The sequence below is a fragment of the Mastomys coucha genome, unplaced genomic scaffold (genome assembly GCF_008632895.1).
Source record: "Mastomys coucha isolate ucsf_1 unplaced genomic scaffold, UCSF_Mcou_1 pScaffold21, whole genome shotgun sequence".
NCBI classification, from domain to species: Eukaryota; Metazoa; Chordata; class Mammalia; order Rodentia; family Muridae; genus Mastomys; species Mastomys coucha.
The window spans coordinates 105,004,647-105,026,981 of NW_022196904.1; the positions used below are offsets into that span (position 1 = coordinate 105,004,647).

The following is a 22,335-nucleotide window of genomic DNA, read 5'->3' on the forward strand; positions in this document are numbered from 1 at the left end:
GCAATCATCCAACTGGTATGTATACAAAGGAAATGAAGGCACTGTGTTGAAGAGACATCTGTGCTCCCATTTTTATCACAGCATTATTTATATAATAGCCAAGAAATGGAAGCAAGCTAAGCATCAATCAATGATGAACAGATGATATAGTATATATACACAACATTCAGCCTCACAAAGGAACGGAATCCTGTCATGTGTGCCATTATGCACAGAACTGGAGAGTACCAAGTGGAATAAATGAGAAACAGAAAGACAAGTCCTGAGCGATTCATTCATTCACACAGAGATTATTTAAAAGTTGACCTCATGGTAGTGGAGAGTGTTTACCAGAGGATAAGGAAAAAACTGAGAAAAATGAATGGGGGGCAAGTTTAAAATTAAATGCGGGTAAGAAGTTCTGTTGTTGGTAAAAGCCAGGTGAGACTACACACATCTGTAATCCCAGCACTTGGGGGGGAGGGGGGGTTGCTGAGACAGGAAAACCATGAGTTCAACGACACAGTGCACTACATAGAATTCCAGGCCAAGCTGGGTTAGTGAGACTTTGTTTCCAAAAATCAGGGGAAAAAAAGATAGGAGAAAGAATTTTGAATGTTTTCATAATTAAAAAATGTACCTGAAGAGTTAGGTATTTCTTAAGAATAGAAGTGCACACTCATCTAGAATAAAATATTCCTTAGAGGTTCAGTCCCTAGACATTCAGCACTCCCAAGACTGTAATTCAGTAATCACTTTTGCTCATTTCTATCTTTGGCAAATTGTCTTGATGTATATGGTTAATTGGTAAACTGAACTTAAACTGTTACAATTAAAATTTAAATTCCTTGAATGCGGAAAATATGTCCCTTATGTACCCAATGAAAGTGTTTGGTAAAATTTAAGGATTAGCAGAGAATATCTAAGGTAGTACAAACTTAAGACATTCACTGGGCTGGCGAGATGGCTCAGCGGGTAAGAGCACTGACTGCTCTCCCGAAGATCCTGAGTTCGGATCCCAGCAACTACATGGTGGCTCACAACCACCCATAATGAGATTGGACGCCCTCTTCTGGTTCGTCTGAAGACAGCTACAATGAAGACAGCTACAGTGAATTACGCCAGAGCTAGCAGGGCCAGAGCGAGAGAGGCTGGAGCAAGCAGGGCCGGCAGAGGTCCTGAGTTCAATTCCCAGCAGCCACACATATGATAGCTCATGGCCATCTGTACAGCTACAGTGTACTCATACACATAAAATAAATAAAATAAATCTTAAAAAAAAAAAAGACATTCACTAACCACCCTGTGGCATTATGCTAGAAAACAAAGAAACAAAAAGTGGAGCTGGAATGGTATTGGTACTAGAGAAGGTGTTTACCAGCTCTGTTGATGACTTCTTGTTAACAAGGGAGAGTATTGCCAAGTCTCTGTGTCATATATTGCTACTACTATACAGTTTCATCTTCACATCTAGCTTTCTGAACATGAACTGAGTCAAATTTGTTCAAATGATAGTGTGTCATTCTGAGGTTTAATTTGCTCAATGATGTTTTATGATAATTTGAAGGTATTGCTATCCAGGTGTACCACAAATCTGGTGAATAAAAAGCATGTTATTAACCCATTAAGTGTTTCTGGACTTCTATCTACTACTAAAGTTAAAATTATTTAGTAGTTACTATTAATGATAATCCTCTTTATCTTAGAGTCACTTAGCTATCTTTAAGTAGCTACTGGGCCATATTATTTTGTCAGTAACATGGCTAAGAGTTCTAAATTGTGTTTATTATAATTTTTCAAATCTATTTGAAGTGAATTATAATCATCCTACTTTGTTAGATGGAACTCCATTGTAGTTGTATTTATAAAAACTAAGTAGGTTTGTGAAATTAGTAGTAAAATATTTTTTGGGTTTTTTTGTTTGTTTTTTGTTTTGTTTTTTGAGTCAGAGTTTGTCTGTGTAGCTCTGGCTGTCCTGGAACTCGCTCTGTAGTCCAGGTTGGTCTCGAACTCAGAAATCTGCCTGTCTCTGCCTCCCAAGCACTGGGATTAAAGTCATGTGCCACCACTGCCTGGCTTGAGAATAGCTTTTAAATAAATTATATAAAAATACAGTTGGAACCATATTTAGTAAGTCTAACCAAGCAAAACACAAACTAATCTGTTATTTCTGTGTTAAACCACAATAAAGGAACAAACCTATGAGGAAAATATTTTTAGAAGTAGTTGCTTAGTCACTAGACTTAAAATATTTTACTAGCCAGGCAGTGGTGGCACACGCCTTTAATCCCAGTCCTTGGGAGGCAGAGGCAGGCAGATTTCTGAGTTTGAGTCTAGCCTGGTCTACAGAGTGAGTTCCAGGACAGCCAGGACTACACAGAGAAACCCTGTCTCAAAAAAACAAAAACAAAAACAAAAAAACAAAAAATAAAAAGCTGTTCTCTGCTTCAAAAATAAAGGAATGGATCTATGACTGCATAAATTAAAAAACTGTCTTCTCAGTGTACATAGTTCTAAGCTCTGATGTTGGGGGGTGCTGCTTTTATTTAGTTTTGTGTTTTGTTTTGTTTTATTTTTGAGAGGAGCTCTCACCATAGCCTAGGCTGACCGACAACACATTATATAGGAGAAGAAGATCTTAAACTTCTGATCTTCCTTCATCATCTCCCAGATACTAGGTTTACAGGCATAGCCAGGCCTCACCTTGGGCACAGTTCTATCAATGGTTCATCCTCATCTGAAATTAGGAAAGTGATGCTTCAGTACAAGCAGTTCAACTAGAGTAACTGCTGACCACAGAAGCCGATAGGAGTTTCATAGACCACTCAGTGTGGAGACTTAGACATGTACTGTCATAGCATTTGTTTATACTTTAAAAATCTTTTTAAATCAAGGCTGGAAAGCTTCAGAATAAGTAAAGGAAAGTCATCTTGACAGTGTCAGGTTCAACTGTGGATGAAAATTCAGCTATATGTACAGACATTTATCTTCAATATCTGAACACTGGGCTACAAGATCTTGCAGGAAGCTTAGTCATTGTTGTGGCTGGGAAAGGGACAGGGAAATTGGGGGAAAAGGAAACAAAAACAGGATTGCAAATGGGAAGAGCAGAGAAGTTATCTATCCTAAGGGTGGTGGTCTCTTGGAACTAGATTGAGGGGACAGCTGAAAAAGGTTGAGAGTGCTACTGTATTATAACTTTAAAGGGGTTTATTATATAGGAAACTCACACCCCTCCCCCAAGAAAAATAAAAAAGATACAGGATTTTCTAGCAGAGAGACTTAAGTCGATGAAGTTCCAAATAACATCTACCTTAGGAAAGGGGTCATTCCTACCTAGAATACACTAAGCCCTGTGGAAACCAGTCCACAATTCCTGAGGGGTGGGCCTGTTTAAAAAAACAAACAATTAACAAGCCTTCAGTATCATACTGAACTCTTTTCAGTGAGAAGGAAGGAGGAGAGGGGTAGAGACAGAGGAGAGGGGGGTAGAGAGGAGGGGGGGAGAGACATAGGAGAGAAGAGGGGCGGGGGAGAGACATAGGAGAGAAGAGGGGCGGGGGAGAGACACAGGAGAGAAGAGAAGAGGGGAGGGGAGGGAAAGGGAGGGGAGAAGAGAGGACAGGAGAGGAGAGGACAGGAGAGAAGTTAGTCAGAATATCCCGTGCGAGCAATAGAGACCACATTAGGGTGGGGAAAGAAGCCATGTTTTAAAAGGTTTTTGTTTTGGGCAGAGAACTCGTATTCAAAAAGCCTCAAACATTACATTTAAATCTACGTGTGTAACTATGATGAATGTGTTTGCTAACAGGGCAAAACCTCACACACAAAAAAGGCGAAAACCCACTCTAGGCCTGTCTGTGGCAACGAAGTTCTCCACCAACGACCACCGTCATACCCATCCGCGGGAAAGCTCCCTCTACACGCCGAAGAAAGCGTAGCCTCCGAGGGCACTCCCGCCACGCCGCGCGAGATGCTTCGCTCGGCCTCCTGGGAATTGTAGTTTAAGTCACTGAAGACGCCTTAGTCAGGCCAGTAAAGTGTGAGTTCAAAAAACTACAACTCCCGGTGTGCTCCAGGGTGGCGAGCGGCCGCAGCAGTGACGCCTGTGGCGGAGAAGGCCCGGAGGGGCTCTGCGTTCTGGAGTGGCGCTGCTTGGTCTCGGCGGCTGGGTGAGGGCTGCTGGTGTCGCGTTTAAGGAGAACTGCGAGTCTGTTTGGCATATCCCCGTCGGGATCCCAGCTACGATGAGTGCTGCCCGGGAGTCTCACCCGCACGGGGTGAAACGTTCAGCCTCCCCCGACGACGATGTAAATAACAATGGATGAGGGTTTGAGGCCTAGTGAAGGCTGGGGTAGGCCGGGAAGGGTGGATGGAGGCAGAAGCGCCCGAAGGAAGGGGGCGCAACGAGGGATGTCTTCCTTTTCTTACTAGAATCTGAAGGTTTGAAGAGGCCCTGAGCTGAGATCCAGACCTGCGTAGGAAGGGGGGTTGAGGAAGGAAAAATTCTGAGAAGGGTCGAGAAGGAAAAAGAGCTTAATCCAGATGTCTTTGCATTTTGAGGGACCGGTGAAGCCCATTTCTTAGTCATTTCAGGATAGATATGTCATACCCCTGATTTAAAACCTAAATAAATCCGCTGACAATGGCGAAATGTTCAGTCACATTTGGACAAATTTTCCAGCCCGAATCAATTTTTGCTATGTACTGATAATTGCTGCCCTTTACTACACCATTCATAATATACAGAGACCAATATTAAGCCGAAGATTGTGGTAGACAGTTTGGTAATGGAATAATGTCGAGGTCAGAGAGTGAGACCTAGAAACTCACTTTGATGTCAAATACCTTTTTCCTGTCCTCTCATGCCTTCAGCTTTTCAGTTTAACTAATAAATTGTCCCTTATAACCTGTTAAATACTGACTGCAATTCCAGCATCTGAAATTGAAAGGTTAATAAAGAGGATGTTTATATTTGTCTTAGCTCTAGCATAGTGTCGTGGAAACTGCAGGTAACTTGTAAAATTAGGTTCCTCTATAATGAAATCCTTTGGAAACATTGATGGGGAAATTAGTGGGAAGGGAACGTGAGGAAGTCATCTTTGAGACGGATGAAAGCTGGTCTCGCTTACTCATACACTGTCAGCTTCAAAATTGTAATTTTTAGTGCAATTTGATGTTTTTCATAAGTCCTTTGTGAGCCATAAAAGGTTCCCTGAATTATTTTGTAGTTAATGAGAGAATACTAAGAACCACACTCCTTTGGTTGGAAGATGGGTGAGGACCAGAATAGTAATTAATAGAATAAATTTTAGTCTTGTAAGGAATATTAGTAATCAATTAAAAAAGAGTGGAGAAATGGCTGGTTGTCTGTGAGATTAATTCATGTCCCTTGTCTTCCCTGCTACTGGAATTTAGATCTTACATTGTTAATACAGTCATTCTACATTGTTAGGAATTTGTCTAGTTTTTTAGTGATCTAAACTTTAGATCTAAAGGAGCTGTTACATTGTTTTCCTCCCAATATCAACTGTGAATTGATTACTAGAATGTCACACATGCTTGCTTTGATAGATTCAGAAATAAAACAACTTTTGAGCCAGGTGAACTTTGATATATTTCGAATCCTATAACTGTTGTCTTTATAGTCGATTTATAGGTGATTATAGTTGCATTTCAAGATTGGGACCTGAGTTTTTGCCTATACTATCATAAAGATGATTGTATTGTTAATGTTATCCTATATACAGTAACTTGTCCCTTAACAGTGGTTTTCTTAACTCAGTTTCTGTTGTATATGTTTATTATTTTTACTGCTAATTGGATATTACCTTGCTTGATATTTTTGTTTGTTTGTTTAGCTCATCTATATTTTCAAGATACACCTGGTAATTTTAGAAAATCAACTATCAGTTATGTGTTAGTATCTGCTGCAAGGTTTTTTGGATCAGTGATTTGATGCATAATTGAGGGCAACAAAACCAGAAGATACTAGAAATAGGTATTTCAGAATTCACTACTAGGGAAGGGTGACATAGAAGTAATTTTAAGTGGGATATGTATATGAGGAATAGTGAAAAGAGCTTAAGGTTTCATTGGTTTGGTTGAAATAGATAATGAAAGCTGTTTTATCAGAGTGGGAGAATTACAAATACTCGTTAGGCACTGTGTTTCAGAATGTAATATTTTGGAAATGTGCTTGCTGTTCTTGGAAAGGAAGAACCAAAAAAGAACAACAATGCATTAAAAAAAATAAAATTAGAGATTGTAAAAATAGAGTTACTTAGGTAAAAATGTTGTTAAGATGTTTGCTGCTATGTTCTTGTTGGGTATGTGTGTGCTGGTCATTGAAACCTGGGCCTTATGTGTAAGCTACAACCCCAGCCTGAGTACATTCTTGTAATAGAAGGGGATGTTGGAAAAGTTGGATTTTAGATAATTGTGTTTTTAGCTTTTTGCAGTTCTACAACTGTGGTTCGTGGAACACGAGCTAATTTAGCCCCGTGCAGTATGTGTAAAAGAAGCAGAAGTTGTGGCCAGAGCATGGGAGCAGCTGATGCAGTTCCTGAGCCTTAGTGCCCTTTATTACCTGCCCATTGGTTTGCTTGCCTGGACTGTGAGCAGCTCTAGAGCAGTGGTTCTTCCTAATGCTGAGCCCTTTAAATCTGTTCCTCATGTTGTGGTGGTCCCCAGTCATAAAATTTTTCATTGAGGGCTGGAGAGATGGCTAAATGATTAAGAGCACGGCCTGCTCTTCTCAGAGGTCCTGAGTTCAATTCCCAGCAACTACATGATGTCTCACAACCATCTGTAATGGGGTCCGGTGCACTTTTCTAGTATGTCTGAAGACAGCTATAATATACTCATGTAAATAAAATAAATAACTCTTTTAAAAAATTTTTTTTCATTGCTACTTCACAACTGTAATTTTGCTACTGTTATGAACCATAGTGTAAACATCTGATATGCCACCCCCAAAGGAGTCTCACAGGTTGAGAACCATTGCTCTAGAGGGAATGTGAATGGAAGGTTATTTGTAAGTTAAAGAAGGCTACATATTGAGTGCCCCATAGGCTGAGAACCAGAGTGTTTCAGGTTTCAGAATTTATTGGATTTGGGAATATTTGCATATTTATAATGAACTATCTTGAGGATAAGGTCTGAATATAGGTAAAAGATTGACCTATTTCATGCATTCACAAATGTGCCTGAAGGTAACTATACACAATATTGTGAGTGCACCTACCACTACTGAGTTCCTTGTAAGGTCAGGTTGAATAGTTTGTGCCATGTTAACATTCAAAAGAATTTTTGGAGTCACAGCTTTTCAAGTTTTCATATTAGATTTTTAACCTGTATATAGCTCTTTGTGCATTGTTGAGATGGTTTCTTTTGTTGGTAGTGGTAGTTTAGTTTGGTTTTAGGTGTGGGGAGTCAAACCCACGACCTCATACATGCTAAGCAAGTTCTCTACTACTGAACTGTGTCCCCAGCCATTGGGATTTCGATTCAAGGCTACTGTATATCTGAGGCTAGTATTGAATTTTCTGGGTAGCTCCAAGACTCAGAACACTGCTGCCTTCATCTCATGATTATAGATGGGCAACCACACCAGTCATAAAATAGACTTCTGAAAAGTCTTAGTCAATAAGGAATCAAAACTAAGTTAAATGTCAGTCTTGGCTCATAGAACAAGTGGTTTAGTGAGAATAAGAACTGGTAATAGTGGTACTTTATTATAATGAGCTAGAAATAGAACTAATTGATCTATAAAAAGATCTGCAGTCATGGAAAGGAATAGAGATTTGTAACTTAGGCAGCCAAAATTACAAGAACATATAATCTCATCACCAAATGTAATTTAGAAGAACAAGTGCTTTAACCCTCGTATGCCCAGAAATTGTTCTCCTTGTTTTAAAAATTTTGTATATTTTATTCATAATTTTCAGAAAAATAAAAGGAGACTATCAATGACTACTCGGAATTTTAATCTAAATTTAACAATAGCAAATCTATCAGTTTCTGATTTTTAACAGTCTTAAACCCAAAGAGTTGGCATCCTATGGATATAGCTGATTGCTCATTGGTGTCATGTATCAACTAGAACATCTGGTTAAAGATTGCTCATCTATTTCTAATAGGTTTTAGCTTTCTCATCACTTCTATTTCTTGTATTTTTGTAGTCAAAATGTAATACTTGGATTCTTTGAAAACTGAGGACTTACCATTTTGTGTTGGAGGTTTTTCACTTTTGCTCCATAATTATAAAACATTTTTTATTATATTTTAGTTAGAATGGTCAATCCAATGAATGTCTTCATTTCTTTATCATCTTTTTCTTTTAGTCACCTTTGTATGCACACCTGTCTTCAGCCTTTGCCCATTACAAATCAAGTAACTGTTGTATACATATAATTAAAGATGAAGTAAAAGGCAAGCATCCTTTTAGGAAAATGAGATGGCCCCAGCTCTTCTTGCAAAATGAAACTCTTTCTGCAAAACGGAGCCTTTCCCGTTGAGTGGCTTTCTGGATGAGGGTACCATGTTCTTTATTCCTGTTTTGTCTCCCTTGATTGGTGGGTTAGAAAAACTCATCTAGTCGTTTATTATACAAAGAATCAGCCTGAGTTATTTGCATAGAACTTCGTCCTCATTTTTAGCCTATAATTCTATACTACCTGCTATTTTGCTTTTTTTATTATTAATTTTTGCGTGTATAAGCATGTTGCTTACAAATATGTCTGTGCACCAAGTGTATGCATTGTACCCATGGAGGCCAGAAGAGGATTTACCAAAACGGGAGTTACAGACAGTTGTAAACTGCCGTATCAATGCTGGGAATCAAACCCAGGTTCTCTAAAGAGTACTTACTACTTTTAACCACTGAGACAACTCTCTGGCCCTCTTCTTTTTTAAAAATCTTAGTTCTAAAATGCCTTTTGTCCGTTTTCTTCTTTTGGGTAAAAATTGAAAATTGTACACAACAGATGACTGGACATTTTGACAGTAAAGTATTTGACACAATATAGTGCAAAGAGTTTTCTTTTTTCTGTTTCCTTACTTTTAGTCATTCTTAGTATGACTGCAAGTGGTTAACAGTTTATAATGAAATCTTACATTTGTTTCAAAATGTAGAGGAAAATATAGTTATTATGACCCTATAGTACTTAAATTGACAAAAGGGTTCAGTGACCCATTGTTACTTAAAGATACAATGAATTTTAGTCTTTTTTTTTTTTTGAGTAAACTTTATTTTTGTTCTTTGGAATATTTCTAACAATAAAATTTATAACATTTTGGGTCTAATAAATAGTTGGAATTTCTCAAACAAACAAAAAACCTGAAAGATTATGATGACGTGCTATTCCTTAGAATATCAGCAAAGTATATTTTTGAATGACTTATTACATTTTTTGTGTATGTATACACGTGTATATACATGTACACTCAGCATAAATCCATGTCACACTACATGGGAGTCAGTTCCTTCCTTCCACCTTGGGAATCCCAAGGGTCACACTTAGATTGTCAGGCTAGGCAACAAGCACCTTCTCCCATTGAGCCATCTCACTGGCCCAAACCCAGAACTTTTTTTTTGTTGGTTTTTTTTGTTTTTTGTTTTTTGAGACAGGGTTTCTCTGTATAGCCCTGGCTTTCCTGGAACTCACTCTGTAGGCCAGGCTGGCCTCAAACTCAGAAATCCGCCTGTCTCTGCCTCCTAAGTGCTGGGATTAAAGGCATGTGCCACCACTGCCCGGCCAAACCCAGAATTTTTAAAGCTTTGTTTAACAGTCCTGGCAGCCTTCTGGTATTGAGTGCTCTAGTCCCCTTTATAGCTTGATGTAGGGCAGTAGGTGTCACAGATTTGCATCTTGGAGCTCGGGACCCACAGGAGTGTGTACACAGTAATATATGAGCACCCTGTGTGATGGCTGGCATTTTCAGGCTTTAGTGACAGAGCTGTGGCTGTAACAAAATGAAGGGTTCTGCCATGAGGTGAGGGAAGGAAGCCTAGCAGAACTCAGGTGTGATACGTTGATTAACTTCTAAAAACCACGAGTCCCAGTTAAACTGGCAGAAGAAAACTTGGAGTTAGAGATTGACTGTAAATATTTAGTATTTGTAAATGCAGAAACAAAAACCAAGATAACTAATGTCTTGCAGCTTGGATCTAGCAATTGGGAGGCAGCAGACTTGGGCAATGAAGAAAGAAAACAGAAGTTCTTGAGACTTATGGGTGCAGGAAAGGTAAGCATTGTGTGTTTGTTTTTATCTTTTTAAAACAGTACTGTGTTTATATGGCTAAGTGAGGAGGATGGGGCACCTTGGGACTTGACTTATTTTTGGCTTTGGGAAATACTCCTAGCGTAACCAAACATTTCAGTTTATACTATTTCTGAACCAGTCTGGGCTTTTCTGCACCTTTGGCAATGTGGTAAGGGACTGTATAGAAGAAAATTGGATTTGTGTAAACTCTGCTGATTGCTTGCTGCCTGATGGCTTTCATAGAAGGCATTTATTTCTAAGCAGTTATAGCTGCTGCCCAAAGTCACAAGTCTGTATTTCATAGCCCTTAAAGTAGCAGCCAAGGGAATATTCCTTATCAGAGGCCTAATTTTAGGAATGCTGCCTGTATCTTGTAATACACCCGAGTTTAATTATATGTGTAGTTATAGGTGCTAAGAAAGCACTTGGGCTGGTAAGATGGCTCAGCGCTTAAGAGCACCGACTGCTCTTCCGAAGGTCCTGAGTTCAAATCCCAGCAACCACATGGTGGCTCACAACCATCTGTAATGAGATCTGATGCCCTCTTCTGGTGTGTCTGAAGACAGCTACAGTGTACTTACATATAATAATAAATAAATCTTTAAGAAAAAAAAAAGAAAGCCAGAAAGCACTCTTTAAAATCCTGTCTTTTCCTAGCAGTTTTGTTTTACAAACTACATTTGAAAGCATTAGGAGAGCATTTTCTTCTTTTCAGCACCCCAAGATAAACCTCAACCCTTTGTCTTTGTTGTACACTGGAAGCCCTGGTGCATTTCACCAGCAGTTACTGATTATCTTATACATGCCAGCACTGTTCTGTGCGGTGACATGGTGACTGTTATGCATTGAAAGAAACTGAAACTAACAGAGTCATTAGTGTGAGGGGTCATACAGAGGTGGCTGGCCAGTTATCTCTGACTTTGTAAGAAAGCTTCTAGAAATAGTAGTGGGCAGATCTGCAAGCTCAGCTCCCAGTAGAGGGTTCTGAGTAGAGAGGGGCTGAGGAGTGCAGACCCTCACAGAATTGTCAGGAAGCATTTCTGTAGTGAATCAATGATCCTTGCTTCCTGATGATTTGTAGTTTTTCATAGTACACAACTTTCTCTTGGCATCTACAAATAGAAGATTTGTTAAAGGTATATGAAGTAATAATTTAGGGGACATAATCAAGTACTAGGATGAAAATTCTGATGGTACCAAAAACATCCTAACAGAATCTGTAAAATTTGGTAACCAGTTAATGGGCTTTCTACCATCATCATGTAAATCTTTGCCTAAAGGGATGGAGATGGAGCTTAAATGTGTCCTTATGTGGGAGAAACAGGAAGACATATATGTGTCTCCACAGGTGCTTTTTAATGTTGCTTTGGAAGTAGATTTAATCTTTCCTTCTTCATGGATCCTTTCTTTACTTTAGGAAATGAAATGGGAACTATAAAGAGTGGACTGAACTAACATAAAGAAACTAATTATGTAGTGTCTTTGAATCAAAGTATTTTTATGTTTTGTATTACATTGTTTTAAAGTCTACCTTTGACAGGTTGAAATTGAGGGTTTATTGTAATCTAATGAAGAACTAGCTAGTTAATTGTGGTATATTGTAAATAGTAATGTTCATTTTCATTTTCTATTACTTGGTACATGATAGGTCTGTTATTTTGCTTTCGATCTACATAAGTTTTGGGGGGTCTTGGGGAGGATTTTCTTGTTTTTATTTTGTTTGTTTGCTTGCTTGCTTTCTAAAATATTCTTGAGGCAGAAAGAGATTGTTGGAAAAAAAAATTTTTTTGTTTTGAGACAGGGTTTCTCTGTGTAGACCTGGCTGTCCTGGAACTCTCTCTGTAGACCAGGCTGGCCTCAAACTCAGAAATCCGAGTGCTTCTGCCTCCCAAGTGCTGGGATTAAAGGCATGTGCATGCCACCACAGCCCGGTGTAGAAAAAGTTTTAAGAAAAAAAAAGTTTTAAGAAATTCAGAGGGTGTAGGCATGATGGTAGCACATGCCTTTAATCCCAGCACTCAGGAGGCAGAGGCAGGCAGATCTCTTAAGTTGCAGGCCAGCCTGGTTTACAGAATAATTTCCAGGACAGTCAGAGCCACATAGAGAAACCAGTGTTGAGATGGGGGCAAGGGACCATGACAAAATGACAACACACACTCAGCAGGAAAGAAAATCCTTGGGCTCACTTAATTTTCTCATTATGTATCATTTAAAATTCCAGCCTGGGACAGGCATGTGGTGCTTGCCTTTAATCCTACCACTTGGGAGACAGATGCAGGTAGATCTCTTATGAGTTCAAGGCCAGCCTGGTCTACATAGTGAGACCTTGTCTCAAAATATTGGAACCTGATCTCTACCCCTTTGAGTTTTCTGTCACCGTATTCTCTGCTTTGTTTCAATGGCACTACCTTCCGGCATCGTATAATTCACTGTTTACATTTGTCTATCTCTTTCTAATCTTTCCTCTTGCTAGTATGTAATTCCATAAAGACAGAGATCTTGATTTATGCCTTAGTCTTCAGAATATTCCAGAAGCCTGCAATAGTTTCCACTGCATTATAGTGAACACCCAGTAATTATATTGAATGAGCAATTCCAAGTTTTAATATATTTTCTACCTTCCTACAGAAAGAACACACTGGCCGCCTTGTTATAGGAGATCACAAATCAACATCTCACTTCCGAACAGGTGAGGAAAAACATAATTAAAATAGAAGTGCTAGATCTATATTATTTTGGGCTTTTCTGTGCATAGTTCTGTTAATTAAAGCATTTCAAGGGAAATAAATTCTATTAGTAAAACAGTTGCCTAGCATAGTTAATAGCCCTGGCTTTGCAGCACCAGAAAAGGAAAAAAAAATATATGGGGAAAAATTTTTAATAAAAACTGCAAATGAATTGGATTTTAATTCAGTCTGCTGGAAAGTAAACAAAATCTTGATTGTTATTAACAGCATAATCTAAACTAAATGTAACAAAAATTTTAACTAAATCATTTAACTTCATGTGACCTATCTTATGTAGTATATTTCAGAAATCATTTGATCTCTCATTTTTCTGACATTAGTTATTTCAGAATGATTAGCATTGTTCCATAAGGCAGAACATCATCAGCTTTGCAAAATGGAAAGGCATTTGGGCATTTAATACTTCCTCTTTTAAAATTGGGAATTGTAGCAAAGTAAAATGACATCAATGCATGAAAGACCGTGACAGTCCTTGCTGTGCTCACTAGATAATGATGCCAAAGACATTGCAAGCTCTATGAAGAAAATAATCTGAAGCACAGAAATTTGTGATTGGAACCTAAAATTGCTTTTGTGTTTATACACTAAAGCACTGTGCCTAGTCTTGAGTACAGACTGCTGGGGATGATCCATTTTAAGTGGGGTTCACAGGGCCGTTAGTGCAGAGTAAGTGCAAACATACAAATGTTGCATATTAAATAACTTGGGTTTTTAGTTTATTTGTTTCTATTCACTGAGAAGCAAAGACAGGCACCAAGAAGTGTGACCAGGCCACCCTGAGATGACCTTGCATGCTCTGAGCAGAATTGCTCAGTTTTGTTCTCTCTGTTCAGAAACAGATGCTCTTGTTTCCTGGAGGTTTTTAGATCACTTGGAGAGAACCTTCAGAGTGATCATTAGACACTTAATTTAGAAGGTTGGCTCCTAAGTAGTCATAAATATGTCTGTTGGCTACTATGTTGTTTAGTACATGACAATTGTGCTACAGAAACTCTCCTCAGAATGCATTGTGAAGTCAGTCCCAGTTAGAGAACTCAGCCCTGAATAGAATAGCCTCTGTTTTGTGGGTCTTTTTGTGTAATCAAATGTTTTTGTTGATTTGACTGAATCATAACCAAAGTACAATGGACACGCAGGGGAAGAAGACAAGAAAATTAACGAAGAGCTGGAGTCTCAGTATCAGCAGAGCATGGACAGCAAACTGTCAGGACGGTACCGGCGGCACTGCGGGCTCGGCTTCAGTGAGGTATGACTGTGCACGACTAGGACATGATCCCTTTCCATTTGATATTTGGGCTGCCAGAGCAGCCGAGAACCCTAATAGAGAGAGTACTTTCTTGTCAGCTACTTAAAACAGTCTTTCAGCATGACTCTGTCACTAGAGAGTCAGGAAATAATCTTTTTTTTTTTTCCTTTTTTCTTTTTCTCCAAGACAGGGTTTCTTTCTGTAGCCCTGGCTGTCCTGGAACTCATTCTGTAGACCAGGCTGGCTTCGAACTCAAAAATCCACCTCCCTCTGCCTCCCAAGTGCTGGGATTAAAAAACGTGCGCCACCACTGCCCGGCAGCAAATGTTCTTAAGGAGTTAAAATGAGTCTTCTAGGGGCGGGAGAGATGGCTCAACGATTAAGAGCACTGACTTTGCACTGACTGTTCTTCCAGAGGTCCTGAGTTCAATTCCCAGCAACCACATGGTGGCTCACAACCATCTGTAATGGGATCTGATGCCCTCTTCTGGTGTGTCTGAAGAGAGCAATAATGTACTCATACATAAAATACATAAATAAATCTTTTTTTAAAAAAGGCTAAAAAAAGAGTTTTCTAATGTTGGTTTAGGGTAAATTTTACTTAACCTAGGCAAACCTTTAATAGATATGAATAAATGCTTATAAGATAAAATCTTTCATGTAAGTTTAAAATTCTGACTTAGGTTTATTTCTTAGCTGTTTCTTGACTGGTCTCTGTAATAAGTACCAATGTGTAATAATGACTGGTGTGGTGTAAATTACTAACAGATGCAGTTTCAGGAAGAGAAAAGCAGAAAATTTCAAGCTAGAAGAGGGAAACAACAGCATGTTCCTGAGAAGGTTTCTTTAAAGCCTGGAGTGGCTATCCTCAGGCTTTCCCTCAGCAGCCAGGGGTTTAATTTGTCTATGAAATATTGATCTAGTACTATTAAGTGGACTGCTTTGAGGGGTTTTCTTTGGGAGTGTATTTTGAAACAGGGTCTCACTGTGTAACCCCTACTGGAACTTGAACTCATAGAGATCCACCTGCCTCTGCCTCCTGAGTTAAGTGAGCTGTTTTTAAGATAGACAAAAATTAAGACCAGTCCCAGTTCCCAGTTTCTGTACTGGCCAGTGGTGCTTGTTTTTCCTTCATAGGCCTTTGGTTGATGTTTTAGGTAGAAGATCATGATGGAGAAGGTGATGTGGCTGGAGATGATGATGAGGAAGACTCCCCTGATGCTGAGAGTCCAGATGACTCGGACAGTGATTCTGAGTCTGAGAAGGAGGAGTCTGCAGAAGAGCTCCATGCTGCTGAGCATCCTGATGACACAGAAGACCCGAAGAGCAAAAAAGATGTGAAGAGCAATTATAAGATGATGTTTGTCAAGTCCAGTGGCTCCTAACTACCAAACACTTAGTCTTTGTATTAAAAGTAAGCCTTATTGTTATAATGCACAGTGGAGGACTGCTTATAGAGCACAGACCTTTGTATTATAATTTTTAAAAAGGCCCTTTTAAATAACTACAAAGAGTGTTTGCTTTCAAATGCCGTGGGTTACATTTCTCCAGGCATGATGATAACCATTTTTGTAAAGAGTCAGAGTTGTATAAAATGAGAAATAAATACTGTACTCAGCTTCCTTTCATATTAGCATTGTCTGCCCTCTTCCCACCGTTTCCCCTGTAGGTGCATTATGGGGGACACTTGCTTTGTCTGTGGTAGCTCTTTCATCTTCATCTTTTGGGTTATTCCTCTCTTTCTCTTACATAATTCATTTGATACTGTGATGTGTTCCCTTGACTATATTTTGTTAAAGTAGACCTGTCCACCATGGATTGGCTGCCACCAGCCATGCTGCAGACCATTGTTGACAGTCCATGCTTGTGTTAGTCTCTGCTCTTGGACTACAGCAAGCATGGGACACTGATTGTGAAAGTGCTCTGTCACATCATTCAAAGGTTGCAAACCCAGAAATGTCTATATAATTTGATTTCACTGTATAGTAAAGTTTTGATAAAATTTGGCCAGTTTTTACAGAAGAAATTATTTCTCTGCTCATTTAGTCCTGTGTATTTAGAAATATGTAAAACTGGATTTTTTTTTAAGGTACTATGTGACCAAAGTTCATTTTTTCCTCCTAAGGTCTAAATAAAGAGAAAGCAGTTTCCCATATTTGATTGTGATGCCTTTATCCTCATTGTCTGTAAATGGGGAGCAGGCTTATTGAGTAAGAAGTAGGAAACCATGTTCATCTTACCATCTTCTCTAGACTGACGGCTACGAGGAAGCATCACCAGGTGACTGCTGCTGCCAGAAGGTGAGGCGGGACTCATCTGTTCTCTTCTTGGTTTGTACAGCAGTTTACATGGGTGCATTGTGAGGTAGCAGATGGAGGTTTGAATAATTGTCACATTTTTAATGGGCTTAAAGATGAGAATGCAGCCTGTATTAGAATTGATCTGTTACATATCAGACTGCAGTGTGTGCCTGATGAGCTGCACTCTGTAAAGCTGCTCTTTTGAAAGTTGAAATATGGTGACACAGCAACTGGTTTCTGATTTACAGACTACGTTTTGCATTTTCACCCAAAGGGCCTTTTTGTTTTGTTTTTTAATTCCTCACATTTTACAAGTAGGTACTTCCCATATAAGTATTGTCTGGATGATCAGCAGTGTGTGTAAAATACCTTGAAGAAGTTTGGCTTTAGCTTAAACACTGACTTTTCAAATCCAGCCTCTGGGATTGCACATTATAGTTAATTTAAGTAGAAACTAAAAACTAATTTATGTTTAAGAATAGATGAGAAGCTAGAGAGATGGCTCAGTGATTAAGAGCACTGGCTGTCCTTCCAGAGAATCTGGGTTCACCTACATGGCAACTTACAGCTAATTCCAGTTCCAAGGAATCCAATGTGCCCTTCCTACCTCCACAGGCACCAGGCATACATGGTGCACAAACAAACATCAGAGGAGGCAAAACACCACTTAAGAGCAATACCTTAAGGATGCTGGCCAGATATCCTAGTGCTAGGGAGGCTGAGCTGATTGCCCTGAGGTCATAGGAAGCTGCATAGAAGGACTATCTCAAAAATAATAAGGGAAGCTGGAAAAACCAGCTGCCTGGGCAGGCGCTTCACTAGCATTTGTAAAGGCCACGTCCTCAGTACCACAAAAGAATGGAAGGAAGATCAGGGAGGTTTTAAAGCATTTCCACCAACTCACTGTTAAACGTGCAGGGCTATTTACAATGTTTTCTATTTTAATTAATCCATGTCTAACCACTGAACACAAAACTCAGAGAATAGGATCTGGAGTATTGGTCCATGAGGCCCTGCAGCCTGTAGTCCCTACACCACATTAACCACCTTGCCTATCTTATATGAATGAATAGCAAGGAACTTTAACAACATGAAAACAAAAGACCTGATATGCCATCTTGTACCTAGTTTTTAAAAATTCAGGAAGTCAGCCCAGTGGGTAGAGGCACTGGCTGGCAGTCCTGCCCTTGACCTGAGTTTGCTCTCTAGTACCCATGTGGTAGAAGTCAAGAACCAACCTCTTTGAATTGTCCTCTAAACTTAGACACATGCTATGGCAGCTGAGCACACACTAAATGAAAAAGAATACAAATTGCTTTTGAACAATTGGACACAGTGGAAAGGTTATGATTTTCCATACTAGTGACTTCATCCAGAACTGTCCTTGTCCCAAGTTTGCACCCAGAGGTTCGCTCCTAACAGGGCCTTTTCTTGCATCGATAAAAGAATGGCTGCCCCTTAGTGACTAAAATTCATGTCATTTGTAGTAACTAAAAGCCTTCTAGATACTTAACACGTGGGTGAATGGAAGAAGTAGAAATGTCCAGTGAAAACAAAAGTTTGAAAACAAAGTTGGGACTGGAGAGATGGCTAAGTGGTTAAGAGCACCAACTAGCCGGGCGTGGTGGCGCACGTCTTTAATCCCAGCACTTGGGAGGCAGAGGCAGGCAGATTTCTGAGTTCGAGGCCAGCCTGGTCTACAGAGTGAGTTCCAGGACAGCCAGAACTGCACAGAGAAACCCTATCTCGAAAAGCCAAAAAAAAAGAAAGAAAATCCAAACCAAAAAAAAAAGTACCAACTGCTCTTCCAGAGGTCCTGAGTTCAAATCCCAGCAACCACATGTTGGCTCACAACCATCTGTAATGGGGGCTGATGCTCTCTTCTGGTGTGTCTGAAGACAGTGACAGCGTACTCACATATATAAAATCTTTTTTTTTTTTTTTTTAAAGAAAGAAAACAAAGTTGGATCGCCCTTCAAATGGGGAAGGTAATTTTCTGCTACCAAGTAAGCACACAGGGATGTCCCTTGCTGCTCTGTCACTACTGAAATGCAGGTCTCAGTTGCTCTCGGTTCAAGGTCAGCCACTGGCTTCAAGGTCACACCTTCCTGCTAAGGTCCTACCACCTTTAGATGGCCTGCAGGTTATTCTGGAAAAAGATCAACAGGCCAGTGAGAAACACTGGAAGACCTCACAGTGCCTGTGACTCTGTCAACTTCAATTCTTTTTGTTCATCTGTAGGGTGTTTTGTATTTTGTAGACAAATTATCTCTGGCTGTCCTGGAATTAAAGGGTCCTCCTGCTTCTGACTTTTGAGTGTTGATTAAGGGCATGTAGGTGATGCTACACCTGATGTTTTTTTTTTTTTTTTTTTTTTTTTTTTTTTTTTTTGGTTTTTCGAGACAGGGTTTCTCTGTGTAGCCCTGGCTGTCCTGGAGCTCACTCTGTAGACCAGGCTAGCCTCGAACTCAGAAATCCTCCTGCCTCTGCCTCCCAAGTGCTGGGATTAAAGGTGTGTGTCACCACGCCCAGCTCTACACTTGATGTCTTATTCTTATATTAAAAAACAATCTACAAGTTATGAGCCTCTTTTATCTTTCTATCTCTGTAATGTCTTTTCCTTCTGTCTTCTGAACTGGGCTGGCTAGCTGGCTCCCCAAGTACAAACGTTTTACCCTAAGCCAGACAACCTGAGTTCAAGCCCCAGATCTGATGTAGTGGAAGTTGAGAATTCCCACAAGTTGCCCGTGACCTCCAGGTATCATGCACTGTGGTATACATCCCCCTCTCCCCTAAATGAATATATTTGTAATTCCGTGAACTTGTGCCTATTAAAGTCATAGCATGGACAGGTGTCACACAGCCCAGCTCTCTCCATTGTTAATGATAAACTAAGAACTTGAGCACAGTGTGCTGAGTGGCCTTTCCTTGCCTCGATAAAAGGGCAGCAGACTGATCGCCTTGGTTAGTCACTGTGAGACTACAGGTGAGCGGCTAGAAAACACCAGCACTGTAAGAACAAGTGTGGGGGTGGAGAGATGGCCCCTCAGAGCTCCCGGGGTCTCAACCACCAACCAAGGACTGCACATGGTGGGTCTGACTGTTCTGGCAGCAAGTGTATAGAAGAGGATTGCAAATTCGATCATCAATAGGAGGAGAAGATCTCGGCCCTGTAAAGGTTCTGTGTCCCAGTGTAGGGGAATGCCATGGCCAATAAGTGGGAGAGGGTGGGGTGGCAGGCATGGGGAGGGGGGAGGCAACAGGGGCTTGTTTTTGTTGTTTTTGTTTCTTTGTTTTTCAGGGGGGAAACTGGGAATGGAGAAATTTACATGTAAATAAAGAAAATATCTAATAAAAAAAAAGTGTTGCTCTTGTAGAGGGAGCAGGTTTTATTCCTAGCTCCCACATGGTGATCACAACCACCTGAGACCTGAGTGCTGCTAGATGATGCTGAGCCTCCATGTGGGTGCTAAGGATTGAACAGAGGTCCTCTGTAAGAACAAGTGCTCTCAACTGTTGAACGAACTCTGCAGCCTTTCCTACAGTGAATTTAATAACCATTTCTATTATCACCTACTTCATTCCTTTCTACAGTCTACCCCAACATGACTTCTACAGCCCCTTGACACCACAGTGCAAAAGTTTGATTACACCAGAATCTTCTTTTTCTAAACCTTGTCTTGTTTCTTCCTTTGGCTTATTAGCAGTGTCTGTCATTGTGACTCTGAACATCACTCTAGGATGTGCACACCCCAGTGTTGAAAGAGGTTCTGCTGAAAACCTCCCATTCCTGAGTACCTGGAGGTACTTCTTCCTAGCTTCATCACCTTAGAAGATCTCATTGGAGGAAAACACAGTGCCTTCTAGCCATCCTATAACCACTTGTACAATAGTCCTGGGGAATACAATCGTTTGAGGCTCCTAACAAAAGTTAAATTGGAAGATTTGTTGACTCTGCAATTCAGATGGTATACACTTGAAATGTCCCCTCTGGAACAGATGGTGAGAATGGTCTGGTGCTGGAGATGTATTCTATGCCCTTCCGAGGTAAAGCAACTTTCTATCCCTTAACCACGCCTAGACCCACATGTGCTGAGGTGGATCAGGTCCCAGGAGCATTGTCCTGGTGAGCTAGTTAGTGTAATGGCAGATGGCTATAAAGCCAGGAGAGCATCAAGAGCTTGTCCACAAACCTGTCTTGCTCTCTGCTCTTTCACTATGGATTACATCACACAGAACCCTCGACATTTGTTGGGACAGTGTTCTTGAGTGTCCCAACCTCAGAACTAGAAGAAAAAAAAAATTCTTTTGAATTCCAGCTGGTAGAACCCAGGACTTCAGTACACTAAGTATGCATATCACCACTGAGATATATATAACCCAGCCTCTAATTTTATTTTTAAGGTGGAGTCTTACTGTATTGCCCAGGCTGATCTTGAACTCCTGGGCTAAAGTAACTATAAGCATGCCCCATAATGCTCTACTAAAAGCTGTGTGTGTGTGTGTGTGTGTGTGTGTGTGTGTGTGGTCACTAGGCAAGCGCAAGCACTCTACCACTAAGCTGCATGCCAATCTTTATAAATTAACCAGTCTGGTATCCTGTCATGGTGATATAAAAAAGGATAACAGACAATCTCCAGTTACATGTAACTCAGTGAAACTGGTAGAGAACATAGGGCTGGAGAGATGAATCAGCACTTAAAGCCCTGGCTGTTCTTGCAGAGGACCAAGGTTGCATTCCTAGCACACACACACAGTGGTTCACAACCATTTCTAACTCTAGTTCTAGGAGATTTGATGCCCTCTTCCGACCTCTCTGGGCATCAGGCACATACATGATGCCAATACATGCATGCAGGCAAAATAAGAGTAAATTTAAAATTTTAAAAATTGCTAGAGAACTGTCAGCTGACTGGTTTATTCAAAATAAATTTGGTGAAAAAACAAACTTGGAGCCAGACAGTGGTGGTGCTTGCCTTTAATCCCAGCACTTGGGAAGCAGAGGCAGGTAGATTTCTGAGTTTGAGGCCAGCCTGGTCTACAGAGTGAGTTCCAGGACAGCCAGGGCTACACAGAGAAACCCTGTCTCAAAAAAAAAAAAAAAAAAAAAAAAAAAAAAAAAAAACAAATTTGGTGAACTTCCAAAGAATTCAGAGGATTAAGTCTGGTTTCTTAAACCTACAATACACTGCTCAATAAATGCAAGCCTTCCCCTTAGAAATGCCAACTGCCTCTGCTGTCTCCATGCCATTTCCATTTCTGTCATTCCTGTCATTCCTTCCTCTTGTCATTCAAGCAGTGTCTAGCATTCCAGTCTGCATTGTGTGATGATCAGAAGCTGGAGAGATGCCTCAGAGGTTAAGAGCGCTGTTTGCCCTTTAAGAGGATTCAGGTTCAATTCCTAGCACCCATATGGTGGCTAACCACCATATGTAACTCCAGTTCCAGGGATCCGATGTTCTCTTCTGGCCTAGTGGGCACCAGGCACACAGATATATGTAGGAAAAAGAAATCTTTAAAAAAATAAATAAATAAAAAATTTTAAATTCTCTGTTCTTTCAGCTGACACTGATTCTTCATTGTTTTGTTATATCTTCTTATATTTGTGCTGTGCATTATTGTTTCTATAAGAATGAATCACTCTGGAGAGTGTGTTCCTACTCTCTACATTGCAGTTTCCTTTCACAAGCTTAGGTGCTTCTGCTGCTGCAGCTGCCACTGCTGCCTCCTCCTTCTCCTTCAACTCCTCCTTCTCCTCCTCCTCCTCCTCCTCCTCCTCCTCCTCTTCCTCCTCCTC

At 40.2% G+C, this 22,335-nt stretch overlaps 2 protein-coding genes across 3 annotated transcripts in view; one reads left to right on the top strand and one right to left on the bottom strand.

The window, feature by feature from the left end:
• Sox6 (SRY-box transcription factor 6) overlaps positions 1 to 4,071 on the bottom strand; it is a 618,663-nt gene extending 614,592 nt beyond the window's left edge. Inside the window, exon 1 of one of the 2 annotated variants that reach the window (XM_031387977.1) lies at positions 3,827 to 4,071. The gene's annotated coding sequence lies outside the window, so the exon portion shown is untranslated. The remainder of the gene's footprint in view (positions 1 to 3,826) is intronic. The other variant, XM_031387981.1, reaches the window with a different exon arrangement.
• On the top strand, positions 4,037 to 16,393 carry CUNH11orf58 (chromosome unknown C11orf58 homolog). Its single transcript, XM_031387998.1, has 5 exons — positions 4,037 to 4,289; positions 10,144 to 10,227; positions 12,874 to 12,934; positions 14,129 to 14,238; positions 15,396 to 16,393. Exons 1-5 carry the CDS (start codon positions 4,227 to 4,229, stop codon positions 15,621 to 15,623), a joined length of 546 nt encoding a protein of 181 aa, XP_031243858.1. The 5' UTR covers positions 4,037 to 4,226; the 3' UTR covers positions 15,624 to 16,393.
• The last annotated feature ends 5,942 nt before the right edge of the window (positions 16,394 to 22,335 follow it).